Here is a 27,800-nt window from a genome sequence, read left to right on the forward strand (position 1 = left end):
ATACAGGAATTTCATGCAACATTCTTGAAAAAACATAAGTTTAAATAGCTTTGGAGTCCATTGTATTACAAATGCTAAGTTTATGTATTATTGTGGGATTGTATGTAACTTCTATGGGGAGAAATGGGACCAATGTTAACCTTGGGAAACGTTATATTTTTCAGAGGACTATTTGAAATAGTGCGTCAGACACAGATAAACTGATAGACCAACCAAAGTTAGGGGGAGCAGTATCAAATGTACCACTTCTGGTTTTGCAAGAACTCAGCTTTTGAAGCTTTGCCCTGTGGGGGGTGGTAAACCTTTGTCCGCTGTGAGGTTTCTAATATAATCTGCATTTCTGAGGTTAATTTGGCTAACCAACTGCCAGTCACTGTACTACACTGTCTGGCTTCAAATTCGGTTAGATATTTTGGGATTAATTTATTCTTTCAGTGAATGATCTTGAGACTAAACCGAGACTTTTACTTTGCATGGGCCAGGTTCATACCTTCCTGTGTATTAGGAGTTTAGCACAACACATCCCCAATCCTGATTTGAACCTTCAGGGTGCTGCCATAATTAAATAATTATCATGTGTATGTGTTCAGTTTCACTTTGGGTTGGATTGCACTTTGTGACAGAGCCTGGTGTCAGGGAATGTAAAGCCCTGCATGGTTCCAACAACAGCTCCTGGAGGCATCGCATTTCAACAATGAGGCACAAAGCCACTAGGGTTCTCTGGTGCACTGGGAGAGTTGCTTCCACCTTTCAGGAATTTGCTAGAAAATTAGACCATGTTAGAAAATGGCCTGGAGCAGTTGTGTTACCCATGACTGAGCAGTCTGTGTAGACACAAACCATCATGTCAACTGTTGTTCATGGGCGAACCTTACTGGAACAATACGCTTAACCACAACCAGCTGACATGATGTTAAACACATGTACACTGGCTGCTAAATCATGTTTAATGTTGTGTTAATTAACACAAATCTCCAAGGCTATGTTTTAACATGACTTAATTTTCTAGAGAAGACAGTACCTAGGAGGAGACAATGTGTATTTTTCCCTGTGGTCATGAGTGCACTCTCTTGCTGCCCATTTTGGTTAGGTGAGGTTAGTACGAGTCTCACAAAGTTCTTGCACTCAGGTCAGCACACAGCCTGTGACTGTGGGAAGGTAATAATATATAATAAATATGGAGATATACCTATCTCAAAGAACTGGAAGGGACCCTGAAAGGTCATTGAGTCCAGCCCCCTGCCTTCACTAGCAGGACCAGGTACTGATTTTGCCCCAGATTCCTAAGTGGCCTGCTCAAGGATTGCACTCACAACCCTGGGTTTAGCAGGCCAGTGCTCAAACCAGTGAGCTATCCAAACTACAGCAGCTGTAATAGCTAAATGAATTAACTCATCTGTTGCACAAATATAGTCCAAACATCCTGAGATCCTCGGAAAGCCTCCTTTCTCCACAGAGTTATACAAATATTTGCTTGCTACTATAAACCTTGGTTATGCTTTAGCTGGTACTAAAGAACATCTGTCAGTCCCCACCTCATCTGGGCCTTGTGTTTGGCAAAGAAATTGGCCTGCACCACTCAGCTGAAGATCATAGCTGTTAGCAGCAGAAAAGCTAAACTGTATTACTCAGATTGTAAGTTTTCTCTGTACTGTGTTTGTACAGCATCTGGCACAATGGGGCCATGGTCCATGACTGGGACTCCTAGGCACTATGCTAATACAAATAAATTAATAATATGTTATAGCATTCAGACCCCTATTGGAGCAGGATATAATGGAGGCTGTCTTTAATCCTTTCTTTTTATAAAGAATTTTTTTTTAACTTCAGCACACTTGTTGGCATCTTTTCCATCCTCACAGCCCCTTTAGTGGCTGCTGCCACAGTTGAGGTAACTTGAGGAATTTCTTGTTTATTTTATGTATTTTAACACATTCAAGTCTGAAGTTAAATCAGTTTCTCTTCTTATCACTTTGCATGCTTCTTTCGAACTTCTAAAGTGGGTACCAAGGAATAGTTTTTCATATTAAATATAGAACAAGAGACATTAAATCAGTGGAGCAAAACTTCATCATCCATAATATTCCATAAAATTAAAAAGTGTATAACCTATGAATCAAGCAGGTAGGGTGAAAAGACAAGTTTCTCTAATGCGATTTGAAAGAGATCTCCTTTAAGATGGTAATATAAAATACATGTCCATAAGAGAGATGTCAATCATCCAGTGACAATAATTCTGTGTGTCAGGCTTACCTGGTTTAAACAATGTTTCTTTCTAGTAAACCAAAACGTGAGGGTCAGACCATTCAAAGCCTACATCATAATTCTAGAGCCTGGAGTCAGAAGGTCTGGAAGTGAATTGGCTCCGGGTTGGCTTGGTAGTGGGTTTTTGTCTTTCCGAAGAAGTGTAATTGCATTAGAGCTGGTCAGACAATGTTCACTGAATAATTTATTACACAAATTTATTAAAAAAATTTGTCTACAATTGAGTGAATATTTTCCCATATTTGCCTAACTTTACAGAACACTTTTTGCAATCAGCAAAGCTGACAGTAAAACCCTTGTGTAAACCTACTGATATAGCATATGTCAAGGCAAAGTCGGATTATGACTTTACTAGTGGATTTCTACACATCTTGCTAATTGCTGACTTTAGGATACCATTGAGTCTACTTGCTGATTGTCCAATTAATTATCCTCCCCCTTTACAGGGATTCTACTGTATGGATCTGAGTAATGAGTACAATCTGACTGAGCTTAACTTTCCTGTGTTCCAGCAGCTGTGGTTCTCTCTGCCTGGTGCCTTCGTGTATGCAGTTACATAGGTATTTACATGCATCAGTCTGACTTGGTTGGTTTAAAACTTTATTATCTTTCCAAGTTTGGATCCCACTGCAGGTTGATTCTTTTGCTTTCCTTCATCATAAAGTTGGAAACCTGGTTCCAAAGTACTGTCATTGCCTATGTAAAGAAAGAAACTGTCTTTTACTTTTGCACTGTGAGACCTGAATGCTTTAGGTCTAAAAGCAATCAGCTTGAACTCTGAGAAATGTTTTTGGAAACAACAATTTCAAAAGCTATAAAACTCTGCCATTTGAGGCCCTGATCTGGAATCTGATCCATATGGGTGCACCGCTGTGCCCATGTAGAGTTCCATTACCTTCAGTGAGACTCTGCATGTATGCAAAATTAAGATTGCAGAACCCAGCATGATACATGCCCTAATTAGCAAACGTAGTTTTAGGCCCCAGTCCTGCAAAAAGAATCCTTGGGTCTATATGGAAGTAAGTGGGGCTCTGGAAGTGAAGAGGTCAACCTGACAGTCTCTTTTCACAGTATCAGGAGGACCACAGGTTTCAAAGAGTCCCTCCCGCACACTGTTTGTAAGAAAACATCCTTATAATAAACTCTCCTCAAAATATATTGCAACATATTAAACTCTGATTCTATTCCTTTATCCTATTTCCTTTGATTTTTAATGTAGTGTCTAGATAAAATGAAGAAGGCAAAACAACTGACTCACCCCCCACCCCCATTCTACTGTTCTGTCCATGTTGACACAGATAAATAAATACACACATTTAAATTGGGTTTAAGTAGCTACAGTAAAAAAAACCAAACCCACCCTCATTTAAAGAGATCACATTCATACATTGTCTTGGCAAAGGGCAGGCTGCCAACTTCTCCCTATGGTGTAATTTCCGCTTCTTCTTGCAGCCCAAAGCAAACAGATTTAGACTCCCATGTGACTGAGGAAACAGGATTTCAACTCCTGGTGGGGAAGACACTGCACAATGTAGCATGTAGTCTGTGTGAGTATCTTCCCTGAGTTCTCTCCTCTGTACCTGGCTTACTAATGGATTCTTTCTCTTGTTCAGGACATCACAGACAGGAAAAAGCTGCATAGAAAAGCACTAATGTCCATAGAGGTCCTGCTCCAACTCTTGGATAAATTGGTGATTCAAGTTGGATGGTCTCAACCAATATTATGAAACAAAACAATGTCTTACATTTACTCCATTCGTAATTTGTGTGTGTCATCCCAATATATTTTACAAACATAGGCTCTAACTGTACAAGCTGTTCTGTGCTGATGGACCCATGTGCCAACACAGAGCCACACTGACTTGACTGAGGTTCTGTATATGCACAGGGGAATCTACCTGAATGGAACATCTTGCTGGATCTCAGTGGAGGTATTAACTAAATTAGCTGGAGGAGATCTATGAGGGAGGTGGCTTTAGCTCTTTCCATGCAAATAATACTCTGGGTGTTCTTCCATGCTACAGAGAGAGGGGAAATTAAAATAGTAGGGAATTCTATTTTGCTGCTAAGGTGTTCTCAGCTCAGGGGTACTTAAATTATAGAGAAACTAGGCAACTTCTTAATGACCCATTGTAACTTCAAAGTGTTTACAATTCCATTGCCCAGGCATGTGAGACAATATATGGAGTAAAGAAAGTTAATCTCGGGCTAGGTCATACTAATAAAAGGGACATTTTAAAAATAAGTGCAGGATTGTTAGGTCTTGTTCACAATGATGATAGGGCCTCAGCTGCCTATCCTGCCTCAACTGAAATTAATGGGAGTTTTGCCACTGACTTTAGTGAGAGCAGGATTGGGATTGAGGCCCTTATTTTGAAGGCAGAGCCTTCTGCAGCAATGCATTTGTTCTCTGTTTAAAGACCTGTTCATTTGCTGAAAAGCATCCCTAATTGCAACTCCCGGAGCATGGGGAGGCTGTCATTTAAAGGCAACCACCAGTGAGCTTCCTTGTGACATATAAAGAAGGCCCAAAATATAGCCTCCCCCCCTCCCCCCCCCGAAATATAAGTGTGGGCAACCCAGTGTTTTCTGGCCCAGTATCAAGGCAGTAAGGCCTGTGCATGGGACGGAAGGGAAAGGGTTTTTAATCAGCCTCTTTAAAACTTATCTTTGATTGGTTACCACCCATGTATTATCAACAACAGACAAGGTGGGGGAGGAAAGATTGTTCTGTTAAAGGTTTGACCCCCATCTCCTTGTCATCAGTGGTTGAGAAACCCTGGCTCCATCCAGTGCTTGGCGTTCCTGGAAGAGCATTCAGGAGGAAAACCCATGAAGACTTGATAGTACTTAGTTGTTTGCTTAGTTTTTTTTAAGCTTCAGGCTCCATCTCCCCAACATGCTCCCAGGTGCTCAGGCCAGGCTGCCTATCTTGCCCCTGTGCCTGTGCTGTGCGCTGCTACTAGTTGTACATGGGGAAAAGCAACCCCCAGGCCTCCCTCGCTCTGTCGGTGCCCAGTATGGCCGAGCGGGACGCAGGTAGAAGCCGGCCACAAGCAGGCTCCCGGGCCCCGGGGCATTCCAGGGCCTGGGGCGTGGCTGCGGGCGGCACAAGCCGAGCTCGGCCCAGCGGGGGCGGGGTGTGACAGGAGCACCGGGCGTGGCCGGCGTTGGATGGAGCAGAGCGGGGCTGGGGTTCTTCATTGCTCCGTGTAACTCGAGGCGAGCACAGCGCTCCAGGCCGGTGTCTGCACCCGGGGCCATCCGCGGTGAGTAACGGGGGGATCGGTGGTTACCGAGGGCTGAAGAGCAGCCGCAGGCTGTGTGGCACGGGCTTTCCTCGTCTCCCTGAAGCCCTTTGACGTGCTCTCCTTTCCGCGCGGGGAAGGCGGGAGCGATGGGGGTGCCCAGGGGTGGGCGTTGGCCCGGGGTTCCTGCTTCATTTCACCCGACACAAACTCCAGCTTCCCCAAGTCACGTGTTTTTGGCTTGCAGAGTTGCTCCGGATTTGGTGCGGAGCCGGTCCCCAACGGGCTGCTGCCCTCTTGGCCCCGGGCTCCACATAACTTGTCTTTCCACTAGGCTGAGCTGCCCAGGGGGAACCCAGGACGCGCCCTGTCTCTTGCAGTCCCTGCACGCTCGCTTTCTGCCCACTGATCCTCAGGAGCCATGGCAAAGGTGAGTCACTTCGCAGCTCTCCTTACTTTGTGCTTTCTAAGGTTAAAACGCTTCTCTTTTGCCGTGGTAAGTGCCTGTGTGCGTGGCAAACCCACGCGGGAGGGGCATTTGACCAAATCCGATGATGATTCCCGTTGCTTTAAATCCATCCTGGCGTTTCTTTCCTGGCTGGAAATTATTAATTATTCCTGTCAAGGTTTTCTGTTGCAGCTGCTGTCTTTAACCACAGCTCCATTTTAGAGTAGTGGAAATACAGTAAAAGTGCAGGAGTGAATGACGTGAGTTCTCTTAGACTTCTCCAAAGCTAGGCAACTTTCTTTCTAAATTGTTCTTTTTTTCCTTTTTAAAAACGTTTGGCCTGTCTCTAATAAACCCACCCCAAATTCCAAGGATGCTGAAACAGGAACTCTGACAACTCATCATAATCATGTGAGAGAAACATGAGAAACTTTTTCTCCCAGTTTCCTTTCATTTAGCCAAGTTTTCTGTAGTGCATATTTCTGCTATGAGTGGGTGTAGTCTTTTTCTACTGGAGTAAAGAGAAGAATTTTTTTTTCTTTACTCTCTTCCGCCATTTAATCTGCATTGCTTCTCAACACAGATTTTTTATGCTAAACTCCTCTGATTAGATCTGCAAACTGCTAATTTATTCTAGTGCTTTTTCAGCAATTTTTTTCCCCAGAAAGTTTTATGCCTTTTCCAGTATCATCTTCTTTTTTACTTTATTGGTCACTCTCATTTTCAGTGATTGGCTGACTCTAACATTTTAGGCTGAATGCTTGTTTGAAAAACAACCATAACAATAATTTCCCTATATGTTTGTACAATCACATCAAATGTAAATACAATGTCTGATAAGCCAAAAATCAAACTTAAAACTGCTGATCTATATCTTTAACTGTTTACACAAGTTTATTAAATATATGTGCATGTTCCAAGTGTGTAGTCTGTGGAAGTGATTAATTATGCATCAAGCTGATCTTATATTAATGAAATTGCTAGCAGTAGCTTTGAGTCTCAATATGCATTTTGAACAACCCTCAATATTTACATAAATTAAGGGAAATTGTTACTGATTTAAACACTATTCTACTGAACTTTACCTTTTTGGTAAAGATTAGATTGCTTAGGCTTTTATTGTTATAAAACTCATTTTCCCAGGAGTTTGGAATGGTTCCAAGATGCTGATTCTGCTCATGATAGTCCAGTTAGGCACATGTAAGTTTGGTACCCTGATCATGGAAACAGATCTCTTGTACCTTTACAGAACCCCACTGACTTTGTGCAGAACTGCCTTTAGCAAGGGGACCATATTTTCTTTTTTCCCTTTTTAAAAAGCTGTAAGAGGCCATTCAATTTCCTCAGTCTACTTCAAATGGAAACTACATTTTATTTTGCCATGCTCTAATAAACAGTACCTCTGTGAAAATACCATTTCGCTCTTCTTCAGTGTAGAGTGATTAACAGAGAGACTTAGGTATCTAAAGAGGCAGATAGGCACCTAATCCAGCATTTAGGCATCACTGATATTCGCAAAACCACAATTCAGGTGCTACCTGACTGTATAGATGCTTACATTTCTGCGGGGAGGGGATGAAGAGGGGGACGTGCAAAAGCCTCCAAAATCCTGCCACTAAGCTGCTCATTGCCCTAGCTCGCTACTAACTGCCAGGGGTTTCTCAAACTAGGTGTTCCCCTGCCCACCTCACTTCCAGGGCCTGATCCGGTAGGTGTGCTCAGAGCATTCCTAACCACACAAAAGACAGTGGGCATGAGCAGGTTGGGAATTTTGAGGTTGATTGGGGTATTTGTGCTGTTTTACCCAATAGCCCAGTGGTTAGGGCACTTACCTGGTATGTGAGAGACCCAGGTTTGAATCTCCACTCTGTGAGTTTTGGGGCAGGGACTTGAACACACCTCCTATGAGGGTGCCATGATCACTAGGCTATTCAGGAATGAGTATCTCTGCTTCCTTTTGAAGCTGTTTAATTTTGTAGAAGTGTTTCTTGGAGTAGACACTTGAACCACTGGTTTAACATGTTTGTTGCTGTTTTTTTCTCTCTGTGTGTTTATGCAGCCATGGAGGGCTGTATTTGGAAGTGTCTCAACAGTTTTAGCCATAATAGATCCCAGAGAAAGACAGAACCTTTTAGAAAGTCTGTAGAATAAGCTCTGTTCATTGTGTACACGCACACACACACAGAGTTTTATTAGTGTCTGGCCTAGATAACTTCATAGCATTTTTGAAACAGTACTATGAAATTTAAAATGCAAATCCAAGTAAAAATGAAATAAAACTATTACCATCTAATTGCATATGTGTGTGTTGAACTGAAGGTTCACAGAATTTGAAATAGTTATACAGTGCAACATAGCTTTTAATAAAAGTGTATATATGCTTAATAACAAATTGTTGAAAAGGTGCAGTAATATATTTTCTTTAGTGTCTCACCTAATTCTTTAAACATTTGCTTATGCTTAGTAATGGCAGAAAAAATATTTTAGTTACTAGCATTTTTGCATGCTACACTTCCACAGAGAGAGGTTTATTTATCTGGTGGAATAGCTGTAATGACATGGCTACGCTATATAGTGTAGACCATCCAATGGTCCAGGGACGTCTACACTGAGCACATCCCCGGCCACCAACAGTACCAGGAGGTGTGAGCCAGAGTGACATCGTTCTTTGACTACGAGAAAGGGACAGAGAGATTTTCTCCGTTGGATCATATGATCTAGAACCATAAACTCCCTGAACATTAAATCTCACGAAATGAGGGTCAATCCATCCTCGTCATCATAGCCGCTCATTATTCTCCATACCCAAACATAGCCACTTTTATGAACTTCATACCCTCATATCTCAATGTCTGTACTTTGTCCCATCAAACTTTTATCTCCAATTGGAGGTATTGCAGATTATGTATTCCTTATGCCACCCGATCTTAAACCATACTTTTCACCCTTGATAATCTGTATGTTGTTCTGTGATAACCAGAAACTTCTGTGCTTAAACTCTGTACCGTTCACTTTTTTTAACGTAATCTTAATACAATTTCTAGACTGAACTCTGTGTGTCTCTGTTCACTAGTCTCCATTGTATTTGGAGGAATGCTGTTGACCTAAAGGGTTGGCTTTCCTCACACTGCATCACTCACTAAAGCTGGGAATGGGCGACAGGATTAATCACTTGATGATGGCCTGTTCTGTTAATTCCCTCTGAAGCACCTGGCATTGGCCACTGTCGGAAGACAGGATCCTGGGCTGTATGGTATGCCTGTTCTTATGGCATTGTCCACAGAAATATTTTCCTAATGTTCAGTTGACCTATATGGTTTGGAAACTGTACCTGCTGATGTGGCTTAATTTAAAAATAATTTTTTTTAAAAAAAAGGGAGCAGTAAGAAACTATGGTTTATAAATAGTGGTTAGATCTGACAGTCCCAATATACTTGGGTCCCAGTCCTGCAAACTCTCATATGCTTACTTTCAAGCACATGGGTAATCTCATTTTGTTCATTCAATGTATCATGTATCTCATTGAATTGTATCATTCAATGAGATTTATTTTTCATGTGCTTAAATCAGGGATGGGCAAACTCCAAACCCTCAGGGCTTTGGATCTGGGCCACGGGATTGCCCCCCGTGGCGCTGTGGGCCCCATGCTGCTCTCAGAAGCAGCCAGCACCACTTCCCTGCAGCCTCCGGGCTGGGGGGCAGAGGGCTCTGTGCGTTACCTTTGCTTCCAGGCACCGCCGCCCACAGCTCTTATTGGCCGGAAACGGGGAACTGTGGCCAATGGGAGCTTCGGGGGAGGTACCTGGTAGTGTTGCAAGTGCAGTGCATGCGGAGCCCTCCCCGACCCCCACAGGCTGCAGCGCTTCCTGGAGCGGCATGGCGTGGGGCCAGGGCAGGCATGCAGGGAGTGTGCCCTGGCCCCGGTGCGTGCTGCTCCCACATTGGAGCCACTTTAGGTAAGCGGTGCCAGGCCGGAGTCCAATCCTTGTCTGCACTCTGCTCCCCAACTCCCTGCCCTAAGCCCCCTGCCTGCACCTTGCATCCCTCTTGTACCCCAACCCCTTTCCCTGAGCCTCCTCGTACACCCTGCACCCCAACCCCCTGAGCCCCCTGCTGCACCCCTCCTGTACCCCAGCCTCATGCCCTGAGCCCCCTCATACACCCTTGCATCTGTCCTCTGCCCTAATCCCTTGCCCTGAGCCCCTTCCTGCACACCACACCCCGCACTCCCTCCCACACCCCAACCCCCTGCCCCGGCCCTGCATACAATTTCCCCACCCAGATGTGGCCCTTGGCCCAAAAACTTTGCCCACCCCTGGCTTAAGTACGTGTGTGTTTGCTTAACTGAGCCTTGAGTAGTCTCATTGACTTCATTGAGGCTACTTGTGTAAGGACTCTGCATGAACAAATTTTCAGGGTTAGCCCCTAAATGAATTGCATACTTAGGTTTCTCTCCTCTTCTGTTTCTTTGGGCAACTGGTGTCAGGATCAGCCTGCACGTGTTCTGTGCTAATGTCCAGGAACTGACTCACTGACTCCCACTTGGATGCTGTGTAATTCTTTCCTTTGTCAGAAGTTTAAGTTTAGTAGAACAAACGTGGATGGAGTCTATTAACCAAAGCTTAGCTTTTCTCCTTTAAAACTACGTGTCTAGATGGCCAAAACGAAACACTGCTCTAGTCATTTGTCATGTGTATTTAAAAAAAATTATGCATATGCACCCACACTTCTGTCAGTGGGGGGTATGTATGATCCTGTGGTGCCTGGGACAGCATTCACTGGAGATGCCAAGGTCAGGACAGGCTGCAAAAGGGAGAGCAGATACTCCCAAGACTAGTGTAAGTAAGCTATGCGGAAGGATAACCCTGCTCCTGTCTAAAAGACTGTGATATGAGCTATGTAGTAGGGCCATTTTATAAGTCTAATAAGTACACACAGTGGCAGTATAGGCTATCACATCTTTGCTTCAGAGTGGAATGTGTAGCATGCAAATGAACCCTTGTCATAAACAGATAGTTAAGGGTGAATGCCTCTTTTACCTATAAAGGGTTAAGAAGCTCAGTGAACCTGGCTGACACCTGACCAGAGGACCAATAAGGGAACAAGATACTTTCAAATCTTGGTGGAGGGAAATCTTTGTTTGTGCTCTTTGGTTTGGGTGTTGTTCGCCCACGGGACTAAGAGGGACCAGACGTCAATCTAGGCTCTCCAAATCTTTCTGAATCAGTCTCTCATATTTCAAAAATTATAAGTAACAGCCAGGCAAGGCGGAGTAGTTTTATTTTTGTTTTCTCAACTTGTAAATGTCCTTTTTCTGCTGAGAGGATTTTACCTCTGCTTGCTGTAACTTTGAACCTAAGGCTAGAGGGGGTTCCTCTGGGCTATAGGAATCGGATTACCCTGTAAAGTATTTTCCATCCTGATTTTACAGAGATGATTTTTTTTTTACTTTTCTTTCTTTAATTAAAAGCTTTTTTTTGAAGAACTTGATTGATTTTTCCTTGTTTTAGGATCCAAGGGGTTTGGATCTGTGTTCACCAGGGAATTGGTGAAGTTCCTCAAGGCAACCCAGGAGGGGAAAGTTTTGGGGGGACAGAAAGTGCTCCAGACACTGAAATTTCTGGATGGTGGCAGAGTTACCAGATCTAAGCTAGTAATTAAGCTCAGAAGTGTCCATGCAGGTCCCCACATTTGTACCCTAAAGTTCAGAGTGGGGAAGGAACCTTGACAACCCTAATACCCAGAATGATTTTCTAGCTTACATCTATGCCAAAAAAAATCCAGGAAACTTTGGGCAACCTCAGTAAACCCAGAGGTTTTCTATGGTAGGCTTTGCAAGTGAGAATTTTGAAAGATTTGCTTTAGTTAACAAAATTTAAAAAAGGTCCTGGAGAGAGTGACTCTCGATCAAAGATACTTAGTATCTTTATGTGTAACTTGGCTAAAAGGTGACTAAGGAACTTAGGTTCATTGAAAGGAAGTTTAGGAATTGTTCAGGGTGATTTCAGTTAGGTATAATTGGATAAGCAAAGGAAAACCTGAGGCTAGAAACCACTTTCTAAATGTGAGGCCTAAGCGCACGTCCAGACTAACCTGCGGCATCGGCGGGTTAAAATCGATTGCTCGGGGATCGATATATCGCGTCTAGTCTGGACGCGATGTATCGATTCCCCGTGCGCGCTTACATCGATTCCAGAACTCCATCAACCCGAACGGAGTTCCGGAATCGACACGGAGAGCCGCGGACATCGATGCCGCGCCGTCCAGACGGGTGAGTACCTCGATTTTAGAAATTCGACTTTAGCTACGTTATTCCCATAGCTGAAGTTGCGTATCTAAAATCGATTTTAATACCTAGTCTGGACGTGGCCTAAGTCTCCCAGGGGAAATGGTGATAGTTCCATGGCTTGAATTATCTAAAACTAAACTATGAAAAGCCCTAGAGAATGTTCTGTTGAATAACCTTGCCAATGCAAGGGTTATGGACAAGGTGACCTGATGGAGACCTTTTTTAATCTCAGATGTCTTTTTTGCTAAATCAAATTCTGTTTGTTAATGTGATCAGTAGAGACTTATTTCCAGGGGCTACTGAGAAAAAACAGTGAATATATGCTGTGAGGCTTATAGTAGAAATACTGCCCATTGTTTGAAATGGAAAAAGAAAAAGCTGCAAGGGGAGTATCTCATCCCTCACATGTTTGAACTGAAGAAATCTATTAGAAATGTTGTGTTGCTGTGTATATGTTTTTAAATGCTGATATGATACTGGTTAATTTGTTTACCTTAGTGCTTCTCAGAGTGTGAGATGAGATTAATTTGAGGCACATGGCAATACTCCCACTAGGGCATGATGCAAACTTGGCTCGAGAAACTATTATTTCCGGTGTGCACTGATGCTGGTTACTGCTCACATGTCAGTTTTATGCTTTCTCCTTTCCATTCTGGCCGATTTCCTCTCTCCGCTCTTCCCCCCTCCCCCTCCCAATGCAAAATCACTTCCACCAATTTGTAACAATAGCATTGAGTAATTGGAATTACTAAGCTGAGGTCAAGACTTCTTTGCAGAAGCTAGGTGGCTATATGGCTTGTAAAATATGGTTGAAGAGAAATAAACAAATTATTTTCTGGGTTTCTACTGTGTTTGCATGTGTCCTTGGTAGTGGGTTGTTTTTTTTTGTGGGAGGAATGGGGGGGAATATTCAACTGATATAAAGAAAGCTTATTGACAGCAGGCTGGGCTAGAAAAGGAGGAACAGGATTTGGTATAAGAAGCCATATCTTTGAAAAGGCCCTGGGATTATTCAGTACATTGTTGCAGGTTATGTGAAATGAACATCTAGAACATGGACAACATAAATACTTGCCTGAGAGTAAAAGTGTTATAAAATTTAATTGAAAATGTACAGCGTTTTTATCGACGTTTTAAACATCTGATGGGGGTTAATAGAGGATTATGTCCCTACTATGGAATCCTGGAAGATTGTATGTTTGGTTTTTTAAATCTTCCTGTCCATGGCTTAGTTTCTCTCTCTTTTTAATCGGTTTTCAGAGAAAATTCTAGATGCTCCTTTTGGTTTCCTCCACTTTCAGGGCCCTTTATAGAGCTACCCTTCTCTACTTACTCATTCCTGTTTCTTAAATACATCCACCTGCCAGCTCTGCTGTGCTAGCAGTACCAGTCTCAACTGTCCACTTCTCCAACAAATGCCTTATACGTGGGACATTGTCTTCGTGCTGATCACTACCTTTCTGCTGTGGAACCTACAAGAAATCTCAGTGAATCATGGCTAGGCTTGGGGTAGAGGGAAAAAGGGGGGAAAATATAAAATATATAGCATTTGCTCTGGTGTTTCCTCTCTCCCATCCCTAGTATATCATTTGTCTTACAGTTGTAAGATTTTTGGGGCAGGGATTTTGTCTGCCTAGCACAATATAATGAGTCCTTGCTCTGCAGTGTTTACAGGGCCCAATCAGATCTAACTGCTACATAGTAACTCCTGTTAAATTCTATGGGACTTTATCATAAGGGTGGCTAATTTTCTTTGAGTGCTTACTCATATCGATTCCAATTAGGTGTCAGAAGATTTTTACCTTAGCAACATTTGGCTGGTTGGCTGCGGCACCCCTGAAGAGGCGCCCTTATGGCACCAGATATATATCCCAGGTGACTCAGCATCTCCTCAGTTCCTTCTTATTGCCCGTGATGGTGGTTGGAACTCTGGAACATGGCTTAGCTGAACTCTGCTTCTCTAGCTTCTAGTGTAGCACTCGTTTATAGTTGTAAATAGTTTTAAATGTAGTTGTTGTTGGTTCTTTAGTAGTAGTTGTTCTTAGTGTAAATAGTAGTTGGGGGTAAGGGGCTCCTCCCTCCCGGTACCTGGGCTGATGGCTATGTCTCCAGGTTTCAAACCCTGCTCGCCTGCCTTAAACCGATGCCTATGGGAGACCCCCACAACTCCTGTTTGAAGTGCTTGAGGGAATCCCATCAATCCGGTAAGTGCTGCATTTATAAGACATTCAAGTCTCGGACTAAAAAAGAGCAGGGCTTTCGCTTGAAGCAGCCCCTTTTGGAAGCGGCACTTAGCCTGATGTTCTCAGCTCTGCGTTGAGACCTGGCACCAACCTTGTCGGTTCGAAGTGCGCCTGCGGCACCTGAAGGGTCAGCACTGCATCCAGACGCTGGCATAGACAAGATCCTTCCCCGCCTTTCAACAACTGCCTCTCCTATTTCCTCCATGCGTGGTCCCGTATAGCGTCAGGCCACTGGGTCCTACGTGTGGTGGAAAGTGGATACCACCCCTCTCATAAGCAACTCCTTCTACAAGAGGTGAAAATGCTCCTACCTATCGGAGCTATAGAGGAAGTTCCAAAGGAACTGAGGGGCAGGGGGTTTTACTTACATTATTTTCTAGTTCCGAAGGCAAAGGGCGGGCTACGGCCTATCCTGGATGTTTGTGGACTCAACAAATTCATGGTAAGGTTGAAGTTCCACATGGTTTCCCTGGGGACCATTATTCCTTCACTGGAGACTGGTATGCTGCCCTTGACATGAAGGACGCGTACTTCCACGTAGCAATTTACCTGCCGCACAGGCATTTCCTTTGCTTTGTGGTCAGCCAACAGCACTTCCAATTTACCATCCTTCCCTTCAGCCTATCCATGGCACCAAGGATCTTTACAAAGTGTACGGCCGTCATATCTGCCTCTCTCAGTTGACGTCGGATCCCAGTGTTTCCATACCTCAATGACTGGCTCATTTGGGGTCGCTCCAAGGACCAGGTGCAATCTCATGTTCAGTTCACCATGACCTTGTTCAAACAGCTGGGCCTGCTGCTCAATGTCAAAGTCGACTTTGGAGACGACCCAAAGAATAGACTTCATTGGAGCAGTCCTAGATTCAAGACTTGCCCGTGCGTGCCTACCGCATGTCCGCTTCCAGTCCATGGCGAGCATTATCCACAGCCTCCAAAGCTTCCCGACCTCGACAGCATGGAGGTGCCTCAGTCTCCTGGGATACATGGCGTCTTACACCTTCATGACCAGACATGCCAGACTGTGCCTCCGTCCACTTCAGGACTGGCTCTCAACTGTATACCGCCCAGGCTGGGACAACATGGGCACAATGGTCACGGTACTGCTGGAAGTCTTAGTCTCTGGTCTGGTGGCTGAACCCCAACTCAGTATGCGAAGGGGTACCATTCCATGCCCCACAGCCCTCCCTGGTCCTAACCATGGACGCATCATCTTTGGGTTGGGGTGCTCACCTTGCAGACCTTTGCACACAGGACCTTTGGTCCACACGAGAGATCCCTGCACATCAACGTACGGGAGCTGAGAGCAGTGCACCTGGCATGTCAAGTGTTCTCCAAGCACCTTCAGGGCCGTTTTGTTGTCTATAAGAACTGCAACACAACGGCAATGTTTTATATCAACAAACAAGGGGGAGTGCTATTGTCCCCCCTCTGTCAGGAAGCCATTAGCCTGTGGGAATTCTGCATAGCCCACTTTATCAACCTGGTGGCGTTGTTTCTCCGAGGAGTCCAGGTCACCTTGGCGGACCACCTCAGCAGATCCTTCCAGGCTCATGAATGGTCGATACGCCTGGATGTCATCCACTCTGTTTTCTGGAAGTGGGGGTTTCCCCAGATAGACCTATTTGCCTCTCGCGAGAATTGGAAGTGCCAGGTGTTCTGTTCTTTCCAGGGATGCTCCTTGGGTTCCCTGTTGGAAGCCTTCCTGATACCGTGGAAAGACAGCCTGTATTATGCCTTTCCTCCATTCCCGTTAGTCCACAGGGTCCTTCTCAAGTTACATGGAGACAGGACCTGCTTAATTCTGATCACCCCACTGTGGCCCAGGCAGCATTGGTATACCACTCTCCTCGATCTGTCAGTGCCCACTCCAGTTTCACTTCCGTTGTGGCCAGACCTGATCACTCAGGAACACAGACAACTCTGCCATCCAGACCTGCAGTCCCTCCACCTCAAAGTGTGGATGCTGCATGGCTAACTCGATCTGAGCTGAGTTGCTCCTGCTCAGTGCATCAGGTACTTTTGGGTAGCAGAAATCCCTCTGCTAGGTCCACATATTTGGCCAAGTGGAAATGTTTTTCCTGCTGGTGTGCTCTGAGCAATACGGCCCCAGTGGAGGCACCAGTACCTACCATCTTAGACTATCTGTTGTCCTTGAAACAGCTGGGCCAGCAGTTTCATCCATCGGAGTACACCTAGCAGCGATTTCTGCCTTCCACTCAGGTGAAAATGGGCACTCGGTCTTCTCCAATCCCATGGTCAGCAGGTTCCTCAAGGGACTAGAACGTCTGTATCCGCAAATTCGGCATCCAGCCCCTATGTGGGACCTCAGCCTGGTCCTATCCAGACTCATGGGTGCCCCATTCGAGCCAATGGCCCCCTGCTCACTCCTGTACCTTTCCTGGAAGACAGCCTTCCTCACAGCTATCACCTCAGCAAGACGCATGTCAGAGCTTAGAGCCCTCATGTTGGACCTATAAGGTGTTCCATAAAGACAAGGTACCGCTGCAGCCACATCCTGCCTTTCTTCCGAAGGTGGTGTCTGCCTTCCTCGTCAACCAAGACATCTTCTATCCGAAGATGCACGTGTCTTGACGTAACAGCTGCACTCCCTAGACATTCGCAGGGCCCTCGCCTTTTACATAGAATGAACTAAACCTTTTTGGAGGATGACCCAGCTGTTTGTAGCTGTGGCAGACTGGATGAAGGGCCTTCCGGTCTCCACCCAGCACGTCGTGTCCTGGATCACATCATACATCTGTGCGTGCTATGACTTAGCTGGTGTCCCAGCTATGCACTTTACCAACCACTCCACTCGGGCTCAAGCTTCGTCCTCCGCCTTCATGGCTCATGTACCCATACAGGTGATATGTAGGGCAGCAACTTGGTCATTGGTGCATACCTTTGCTTCGCACTATGCAATCGTCCAGCAGTCAAGGGGTGATGCAGCATTTGGCTCAGCGGTTCTCCACTCCGCGACATGTCACTCTGACCCCATTGCCTAGATAAGGCTTGGAAGTCACCTATTTGGAATCAATATAAGCAAGCACTCGAAGAAGAAAAGATGGTTACTAACCTTTGTAACTGTTGTTCTTTGAGATGTGTTGCTCATATCCATTCCAATCCCTCTCTCCTTCCCCTCTGTCGGAGTAGCCAGCAAGAAGAAATTGAGGGGGCTGAGTCGGCTGGGGTATATATCCGGCACGGTAAGGGCACCAAATCAAGGGGGCGCCTCAGCTGACCCACCGAGTGTTGCTAGGCTAAAAATCTCCCGACGATTGTGCACGCGGTGTGTGCACATCTAATTGGAATGGATATAAGCAACACATCTTGAAGAAGAGTTAAAAAGGTGAGTAACCATCTTTTCTCATGTATTTGATTCTAAAAGAACTTATGAAGGTGATGTACAATGGAAACAGTGTAATCATTTGTGTGTGTGTGCACATGCTCATGTGCTGACCCTTTCATTCTTACGCCGTGACCTATATTGCCTATTGTGATTAGGGTGATCAGATCACCCATGTCAAATATCGGGACGTGGGGGTGCGGGGCAGAGGGGGAAAAAATGGCGGCAGAGCAAAAAAAAAAAATAAAGTCCCCCGCCCCTGATTCCTCCTCCCTCCACAAGCGCTGGAAGGAGGCCCGGGAGACTCAGGGAAACGTGGGGCCGAGGTGAGTGAGAGTCCGACCTGGCCCCGAGCAGGCAGGACTTGGGTGCAGTCGTGGAGGGAGAGTAGGGGACGGCCCACGGGGCCAGGCAGCAGCTGCTCTCCCCACCTGGGTAACAGGACTCTAAAGCAGCCGCTTCTGCAGCTCACACTGCCGTGGGGGGAGGGGGGAGGAAGCAGCTGCTGGCCAAGCTCGGCGGCTGTGGCTCTGGTGCCCACGAACTCCCCAAGCCCGGGCCTGTTGCAGGGACCCAGCGTGCATGCTGTACCCAGCCCCTGGCCAGTCGCGTCTGGGCTGGCTGTCCAGCTGGTGCAATCCTGTGGGCAGCCCCGGAGCGGGGGCAGCAGGCCCCAGCCCCCCCGTCCCACTCGGGTCCCACAGGGGAACGAACGGGGCTGGGCTGCCGATGCCTCCGCCGCGGGATTGCACCAGCTGGGCAGCCAGCCCAGACGCGACTGGCCAGGGGCTGGACGCAGCATGCACGCTGCTGGGTCCCTGCAGCAGGCCTGGGCTCGGGGGAGGGGGGGTTCGGGCCCAGGTGCCAAAGCCGCAGCCGCCAAGCGCAATGTGCTTGGCCGTTTCCTCCTCCCGCAGCAGTGGGAGCTGCAGCAGTGGCTGCTCCCAAGTCCCGCTTCCCAGGTGGGGAGAACAGCTGCCGCCTGGCCCCGCAGGCCACCCCCCTACTCTCCTTCCAGGTACTGCGCCCAAGTCCTGCCTGCTTGGGGCCAGGCTGGACTCACATTCACCTTGGCCTGCGCTCCCCTGTGTCTCCTGGGCATGGCGGGCTTGGCAAGAGGCGGGGATTTGGGGAGGGAGCCAATGGGGCAGTGAGGGGGCGGGGATTTGGGGAGGGTTCCAATAGGGAAGTGAGGGGGCGGAGTCAGGGCGGGGGAGGGTGCGAGCCCTTCTGGGCTCTGGAGCCTTTGCTTGTTTGTCCAGTGTCCCCGACCTAACATTGGTCGGGATGCGGGACAAACAAGGAAATATCGGGACAGTCCCGATAAAATCGGAACGTCTAGTCACCCTAATTGTGACTGACTTCTTACCAAATTTAGCTCGGCCATTCAATAATAAAAAGGTGCTCATGTCAAAGGAAACAGGAAGTAAAGTTGAATGCCAGTGTAGATTTTAAAGTGTCATATTGTTTTTCAGAAGAGTATCATGAACTTCTTAAAATGTGGTGCTGTGTGACAGATCTATAATACCTTCTTCTCCAGATAAGAGAGATACCTCTTGCATTCTATGTCTAGGGTCAATTCTTTTAAAACTGCACAATTGTCCCTAGGTTTCTCTGTATAACTCTTCCTAGGACATGTCCTGTATGTAAATGTAAAGCCACAAATGGTATGGTTCATTATAGGAGCCATGTCACTATGTTGCTTTCAGGTGCTAATGTTTACGGGCTGGGTCCTGCAAGCCACTTCACGCAAATGGACCCATGCCCCTGGTAGCTCCTGTGTACACTGAACTGAAACTATGTTAGCACCAATCTAGTAAGAATTGTGTTTAGATATTGTAGCAAGAACTGGTTTAAACGGCATTTTTCTAGCAAAAAAATTTAACATTCAGATCTCAGTCCTAAGTCACAGCTAGGATCCTAATATGAGCAGATGTGCAGTGGACTCATTAAATAAATCAGTATCTGCTGCTTCATGGCATTTTTCTCCTTTAGCTCTCAAGAGGGACTGTGAAAGACTTCCCTGGTTTTGATGCCAGAACTGATGCTGAGACTCTCCGTAAGGCAATGAAAGGATTGGGTAAGAATTATGGATATGTCTGCTCAGAGGTAGTTATTTCTTTCAGCTAGATGGGAAGCTCTTCATATTCCTTTTCTAACACAATACAGTGGCTGTTTACTGAAGTTTTACATTAGCTAAAGCAAACAAAGATAAGAGATTTTTAATTTTTACATGTGGTGGAATTATAACCCTGTGAGCACAAGAGTTAGGGTTTGTTCCAGTTCTGGTTCTGCTATTCTCAAAAAAGTTCACCCCTGCCCCAGCACAGGGAGAAGTAAATCCCTTCTCTTATTCAAAAGCAGAGTTGTGTGCAGAAATTCAAGTTTGGCCCCTTTTGCAGGGGCATTCTCTTCCCCCATCCTGTCATGATCTCCCTCCATCCCCAGCCCAGGAGGAACTAACTCTTCCTGTGGCCTGGCAGGAGCTCAACTTCCCCCTTTCCATCCTCACTGCTGGGGCTGGAGAAGTCCTGTGCCCCTGACAATTACTGGGGTGTGTGTGTCCATGCCCCTGCTTGCCCCCCACTTTGTACATGGCCCTGTTCAAAAGCTGCTGCCCTAGCTTGCATTCCCTACTGCCTTGGTCTCTGTGAGGCTAGCAGCAGGAGGGAATCAGTGGAGGTTTAGAGAGTCCCTTGCTACACTTCTACGGCAATCTGCCCTTTCCCTCCTCTAGCCAGACCTCCATATCAGGAGTTTTTGTGGGGGTAATGCAGAGCTGGAATGACCAGCTCTGTGTCTTACAGAGAAGCCCCCATTCCTGGTGCTGTTCCTCAGGGGCACTTAGCTCTGTCTTATAGCCCATTTGCGTCAGTCATTCACTGTGTGAATCTAGCCCCCTCCGAGCCTGGGTGTAAGGCATGAGTATACTCTCTGTACCTCAGTTTATCCATGTAGGCACCACACTGTGATACCCCTGCTCATGCTGCATCATTAATGGAAATAGTAACTGCTCAGTGTGAATAAGGGTTTTGCCATCTGGTGCACATAAAGTAAGAATAGGATATAGCTACCCTAGCAGGCTTAATGGCTAGATGCATCCCTGATGTTAACTCCAGGGGTGCATTTAGCCTGAAGTAAATCACTGAGAGTCACAGATGAGAAGTTTTATAGAAGTGCAAAGTATGATTAATTTCTGTAGCTGCTGTCCGTCATGTTGGCAACTGAGCCTGCAGTGGTATCCTGCCTGAGAGCAGCATGTTAGAACTCAATCCATTTTATTCTTATACCAGTGTGTCAGAATCTAATGTTATGGCTTGAGGTCTACTGAAATTTTCATCGGTGTGGCTATTTAACTAAACTGTCTGCTTTTTACCTTTGATTTAGTGACTGTTCATAATGTTCAGTCCTTTCAAAGTTTACACTATTAGATTTCTAAAAAAATTTTCTAACTGTTAATGTTCTTTTTCCCCCTCTTCAAATAACTTCAGGTACCGATGAAGAGGCTGTCCTGAAGATCCTTACTAGCAGAAGCAATGCTCAACGCCAACAAATTGCATCTGCTTTTAAAACCTTATTTGGCAGGGTAAGAGGAAGAAGAAAGTACTCTAAAAAATCAGCTGAATGGAACACACTCACAATCCATCCACTGTTCTGTAGAATGTTCATTTAATGAGAATATGTGGTTCTGTTATTTGTCTGACATTTCCTTAAAAAATATATCGTACTCACCAATGAAATAAGAATAATATTCAGTTTAGATTATCATATAGACATTACATTCTCTTTTTCATGTGCTCCTCCTGTGGAGTCTTCTGGCCCATTATAGTCCAAACGTCATCTTCACTTTCCTATTACTCTGTGTGCTTCAAGGATTGATCCTTGTTCCTGATATACAGAGACATACAAGTATTTTGATGCCAGAGGTGATTCTTGATCTAGTGGGACAGAATTCTCTAGTGCCTTGATTTGTCACATTTTGTAACTATCGAGTATTGCAAAAAGAGAGAGTAAACCCTAATTTGTTGATAGATGAAAAGAAGTGCATATAAGACAAACACAAAGAACTAATTTCCTTATCTTAGCACTGTTGGATAAAGTGCATCTCTCCTTAAATCTTTGTCTGTTTAACCTGTATTAAGTGCAGTTGGAGAATAAATTTTTTGTTGTTGTGTTTTAGCTTTCTGCCCCCACCTCCCTGATAGCTAAACAAAATTAAAAAGCACTGTGATTGCTACCAGTAATGCTAAACTCTGCTTCCTAAATATAATACAGGGGGTCCCTGGTTTATGTTTCCCCTTATTCATTGTTTCACACATCTATCGCACATCAATAGGGAAACGTGTTCCGATTCACTTTGGTCTGCATATCTGTCATTTGCAACTTACAGTACAGTACTGCAAACAACGGATATGCGGATCAGGACCAACGTGAATTGGAACACATTTCCCTACTGGTGAGTGATGTGTATGCATGGATATGCGTAGACATCCAGGCCCACCCTGCCCCACTATTTGTACCACTATGCCTGCCTGGTGCTCCAGCTGGGGAGCGGGATTGGGGTGCGGGGGCTTTTGAGCCCCTGTCCCTGGCTGGAGTGCTAGGGCAAGCCACAACCCTGCTCCCCGACTGGAGCATCGGGTGGGCAGAGCAGGGTGAGCCCCTGCGCCCGACCCCGCTCCCCAGCTGGAGTGCCGGATGGGCTGTGTGGGGCAAGCTCCTGCGTCCTGCTCCCCTGGCAGAGCACTTGGCAGAGCGGGGGAAGCCCCGAGAGCCAGATAGGGTGTGTGGAGCAGGTGAGGGTGTGGTGGTGCATGCTTTTATGGGGCCTCCCATTTCTCCGGGAGCCCCTAGCCAGAGCATCTATTCCCCCTGACCCCCAAGGCCAGCTGGAGGGTTGGGACAGGCCGCCAGATAACTCCTACCCTTCCGCCTCTATCATTGCCTGCCCACCCAAGTGTTTCCTCCTGCCTATACCACTGCTGTACCAGCAGGTCACCGATATGCATCGTTTCGTTATCCGTGGCCCTTTTCAAGAACACAACCCCAACATATACCGAGGACCTGCTGTAGTTAGTGTGTAAGATGCTAAAAAACTAAGAATATCTGTGTGCATTATGCGTAATAAGGATAAATAATTGTTCAAGCATTCTACAAATCAAAAGCTTGTACTAGGAAAACCAGTATACAAGGAATGAAACAAACAACTGGTGGTAACTAAAGAGAAGAGGTTGTGGGCCTAAATTTCAAAGTGCCTGTGCTTGTGGTGAGTGCCTGTGACTCCTTTGACTTCAGTTGGAGTTATGGGTGCTTGAAACTTTGGAAAATCTGGTCCTGGCACATGGAGTCTTCTCCAAATCTAGATAGAGATTTCCAAATCTGCCTAGGTGATTTAGCCTCAGCATTGAAAATCTCAACCATTGTTCTTCTGTTCAGTATGGGTATGTCTACATTGGAAACTTCAAATCGCTGCCATGGGAATGCTCCTGTGCAGAGCCGGGGCACCGCACAGAGGGACCACACGCACGCAGCCGACTGATATCAACATTGAATAGAGCAGAGCACCACACCGGTGGCCATCTGACGACAAAGGGGAGGGTGGACATTTAACTGTTAAAAAGAGTGTTTTTTTTTAATATGCAAAAATTTGCTCCATTTGCTGAAGTTGTATTAGTTCATTACTTTTATCCTGTTAGTGTCCTGCTTTTGCTTTCATCTAAAAATTGTAGTCCTCAAATGATGTTCACCAAAGTATATTCTGTAACCCACAGAACAAAATGTATTCCTGTATTACAGAATACCTATGCGTTCTCTACCTTAGACTTTCAACCACACTTCCCCCGTCTCAAAAAACTTAGCAACCGCTGAGCTATGTGCTTGCTTTTTGAAATGGCTTCCTAATTGTAGCACTGTTTATTCTGTGAGTTAGGATCTTGTAGATGACCTGAAATCAGAACTAACTGGCAAATTTGAAACCCTGATGGTGGCTTTGATGAGACCAGCACGACTTTTTGATGCCCATGAACTCAAGCATGCCCTTAAGGTAAAAGGAGTGGGAGAAAATGAAACAATTGAATGAAATATTTCTTGCTCCAATCTTGTTGCTTTAAGAATGATTCTGCTTCCTTAGAGTTAGAGATTTCATTTTAATGCTAATAACATACTATACTGATTACATTCATGTTTCTAACATTGATTTTCATGACTTGACTTGTTGTTGTTAACAGCTCATCAGAGACAGGTAGGTTAGAAATCAAAAATGTCTGTTTTCAAAGAAACACCAGATGTTAAAAGATCAGTGTCTGTGGAGTTGGGCATTACAAGGTGTGCACCTTGAGACTTGTCTTACTTAGTAGCAGTTAATTTCAGTGTAGTGGGTTTTGTGTGTGTGTTCTTTTTTTTTGTTTGTTTAAAAAAACTATTCCTTGTTGAATTGTTCAATATAATGTTTATTGTGCAGGACACAGAAAAGACAATTTACTCACATTATACTAGGAATCATAAGGTCCATAGATTGCTCAGGGCAGTTGGTAAGTTGGTGCAGTGGTTTCCAAACTTCTGTTCTTAACCTCTATTTAAGAGAGAGAGCCTCTTGTGCACCACTGCGGTATCAGGAATAGTTGATGATGATTGGTTTTATCCCTTCATTGGGTATCTGTATTACTTTCTTCCTTTCCTTGTATAGATCTACACTAATCTTTGCAGGTTCCTCTGTCGTTTGGTCATGTTCATCTCCATACTTTCCTCCCCTGCCCCCCCTTTCCATTTTTAGTATGGTCAAAAGTTTGACGGGTGAATTTACATCAGAGAGAGATGAAGCTGTACCTTGAGTAGAGATGGGTTAGTCAATGACATGCTCTTGTAAATTGATGCTCTAAATAAAAATTTATGGGCAGGTGTTTATCCCTTTTGAATCAGCTCTAAAAATGTACTATTAATACATAGGAAGAATTAAACTCCTGTAAATTGGTAACAGTTCTCTTTTTGGCTAAATGCATTGCTCCCTTTTTGGGGAAAAAGAAGCAGATAGCACCATTTTCCTATTTTATCTATCTAGTCCTACAGTTTGAGCATGTTATTCAGTGTGCCTTGACTTCTTTTCTGAAGCCCTGTTGCTATTTGTCCCTGATGACATTGACTTTGAAGGCCAGGGTTTAGAATATGGATATCTCTGATTTGTTTGTAGAACTTACTTATTAAACCAGAGAACGTTGAACTTGACATGGTACTATCTAGTGCTCGGCCAGGTGACCTGGAGAGGTAAATTCCCAAGACCTTTGTTAGCTAATCTATTAACTAGTGTGTTATGTAAACTGCTTTTCTGAGGACCTTCCTGCTGAGTATAGTATCCTAACCAAATGTTGACTTTGAAGTCTGGGATTTTTTTTGTAATGTCTCAAATAATATTTGGAGAGGGAAGGAGAAGGGACATTGAACATAGAAACAAGTAGAAACGTGGCTGAGAAGAGGCAAAAAACTGTCATCCCCCCCAATTACTTTAAAAAAAAAAAGGGGGCAAAGAAAAATGGGCAGAATGGAGGGTTGTAGCGAAGCAGGTATAAATAGTGAAGCAAGATTTTTTTTCTTATCCCTCTAACACTCAATGTTTAAAATAGAATAAATGGTATTAAACAAAGCTGGTGAGGTGGTTAACATTTTTTCTTTTTAAAAATAAGTGGGCTAGATTCGCAAAAGGACTTAGATACCTAACTGCCACTTTAGGTGCCTAAATCCCAGAATCAGGCATTGCTGGGATTTGCCAAACGCGCACTCAGATACTACCGAGACCTGTGGGCACGTAAACTTGTTAATCATCTAAATTTTTGCAGTAAAAGTTCACTTGACACCTATATTTCTGCCTCTCTGCATATGCTCTGCTGCTTCACCCTAGTCATCTGGATGCCTAAGCTCCAGTGCTATGCATGAACTGGGGGAAGACAGCTGCTCCTTTGCCTAACTTGCTTGCAGGGCCTGATCTGGTAAGCATGCTCAGAGCTCACTTGCTGGATCAGGCCCACATAGGTGAGCTCATAAAATGATGGGGGAAGGACCTTCCTTTGTAACATTTAGCCCAGTGGTTAGAACACTTGAATGGGGAGGGGTGTCTCCCACATGCCAAATAAGTCCCTCATCTGCCTAATGGGGAGAAAAGGATTTGAATTCGCATGTGCATCTGATGAAGTGGGTTATCGCCTATGAAAGCTTACGCCCAAATAAATGTGTTAGTCTCTAAGGTGCCACAAGGACTATTCATTGTTTTTGCTGATACAGACTAACACGGCTACCCCTCTAAAACCTGAATTCTCAGGTGAGCATCATAACTACTGTCCTGTAGAATATTCTGATAGGTGGTGGGACGGCATCCCTCAGTCTTTCCTGTTTAAATAAACAGGATAGATCATGAGAGTGATGGGGTTGGCAGGGAAGAGAGTGTCATTTTCAGGACCATGCATTCTCTATAGTTTGGTAGTTAGGGCACCCATGTGGGAGATCCAGGATCCAGTCCCCTTGCTCCAGTGACTGTTTTTATTTATCCACAGCTGAACAGCTTCAACAGGAGAGACTGAGGGAGCCCAATGTCAGAATATCTCACAGCTCACTGGCTAGGGCACTCACCAGAGAGGTGGCAGATCCTTTCTCCCCCTCGGGTGGCAGGGGGACTTGACTCGGAGGTTTCCCGCATCCTGGGTAAGCCCTCACCTCTGGGCTAAAGGCTATAAGGGAACTCCTCCTTGCAAAAACGATGTAGGCGTCTAATGCCAAGAGAGGGTTTGCAGGTCAGACTTGCAAGCAGAGAGAGGCGCTTCATTGTAGCCCAGACTTAGGTGGGGCCTTAGGACCTATCCTTCACCTTGGCATTTCCTTACCTTGTATGTAGGTGTCTTGGCTGCTTAGGCAGGGAGCTGCTGGAATTTGTGCATCCTAATCTGAGGCACCTCTTTCCACTTTCATTGTATAGAGAGCCTGCATGTTTAAGTCAGGTTTTGTGAATCTCGGTGATTTTTCTAGGTGGCTAAAAGTTAGGCATGGTGACACTCAGTGTCACCACTAGGGTGACCAGACGTCCTGATATTTAACTCTGTCTCACATCCCGACTGATGTATGATCGGGATGCCATTTTTCCTGATATTCAGTAGGGTTGTCATACTTCTTACCCAGCTCCGTGCAGCTCCTCGGAAGTGGCGACATCTCCTTCTGGGTCCTAAGTAGAGGAGAGCCATGGGGGCTCTGTGTGCTGCCTCCTCCATGAGTGCTGGCTCCGCAGCTCTCATTGGCAGGAACTGTGGCCAATGGGAGCTGCAGGGGCGACGCCTGCGAGTGGAGGCAGTGTGCAGAACTGCCTGGCTGCACCTCTGCCTAGGACCCAAAGGGAGACGTTGCCACTTCCAGGGAGCTGCCTGAAGTAAGCGCCACCAGGAGCCCACACCCGAAGCCCCTTCCACACCCCAACACCCTGCTGCAGGCCTGAGCCCCCTCCTGCACCCAAACTCCCTTTGAAAGGCAGCACCCTGCTCCCATGCCCCTACGCTAGCCCTGAGACCCCCCACTTGCAGCCCCCAACCTGTGGCATGTGCTGGGGGCCGTAGTTGTGTGCCTCTGACCCACAGCATGTGGCAGGGCCTGGAGCTGGGGCCATGTGCCTCTGGCTTGCGGCAGGGGCCAGGGCCTTGCGCCCCCCTCGCAGCTTCCTGTAGCTGACTCCCATGTGTCCCGATATTATACTCTTGCAATCTGATCACCCTAGTTACCACACCTTTGTCAGTCTAGCTGTATGTATTCAGATGATGGTGCATAACCTGATTGACTTTGTTTAGAGAGATACTTATAAGTAATTTATGAATAGAATTTTCTCATTTCAGAAGAGTTGTAAATGCTTGCTGAGGCCAGGTGGCTGACTGTTTGAAGAAAACCATTTTGAGCTAGGGCTGATTAGCATTCATTTTGTATCACCCTATAGGCAC

General features: G+C 45.6%; 1 protein-coding gene across 2 annotated transcripts in view; it reads left to right on the plus strand.

Annotated features, from left to right (window-relative positions):
* The first annotated feature begins 5,400 nt into the window (after positions 1 to 5,400).
* ANXA5 (annexin A5) overlaps positions 5,401 to 27,800 on the plus strand; it is a 36,885-nt gene continuing 14,485 nt past the window's right edge. The window contains exons 1-5 of one of the 2 annotated variants that reach the window (XM_030564272.1): positions 5,401 to 5,534; positions 5,761 to 5,943; positions 19,834 to 19,918; positions 21,330 to 21,424; positions 23,768 to 23,881. In XM_030564272.1, the coding sequence (XP_030420132.1) occupies positions 5,935 to 5,943; positions 19,834 to 19,918; positions 21,330 to 21,424; positions 23,768 to 23,881 (303 nt within the window). In that variant the 5' untranslated portion in view covers positions 5,401 to 5,534; positions 5,761 to 5,934. The remainder of the gene's footprint in view (positions 5,535 to 5,760; positions 5,944 to 19,833; positions 19,919 to 21,329; positions 21,425 to 23,767; positions 23,882 to 27,800) is intronic. The other variant, XM_030564271.1, reaches the window with a different exon arrangement.

This window comes from Gopherus evgoodei, chromosome 5, assembly GCF_007399415.2.
Source record: "Gopherus evgoodei ecotype Sinaloan lineage chromosome 5, rGopEvg1_v1.p, whole genome shotgun sequence".
Lineage (NCBI taxonomy): Eukaryota > Metazoa > Chordata > Testudines > Testudinidae > Gopherus > Gopherus evgoodei.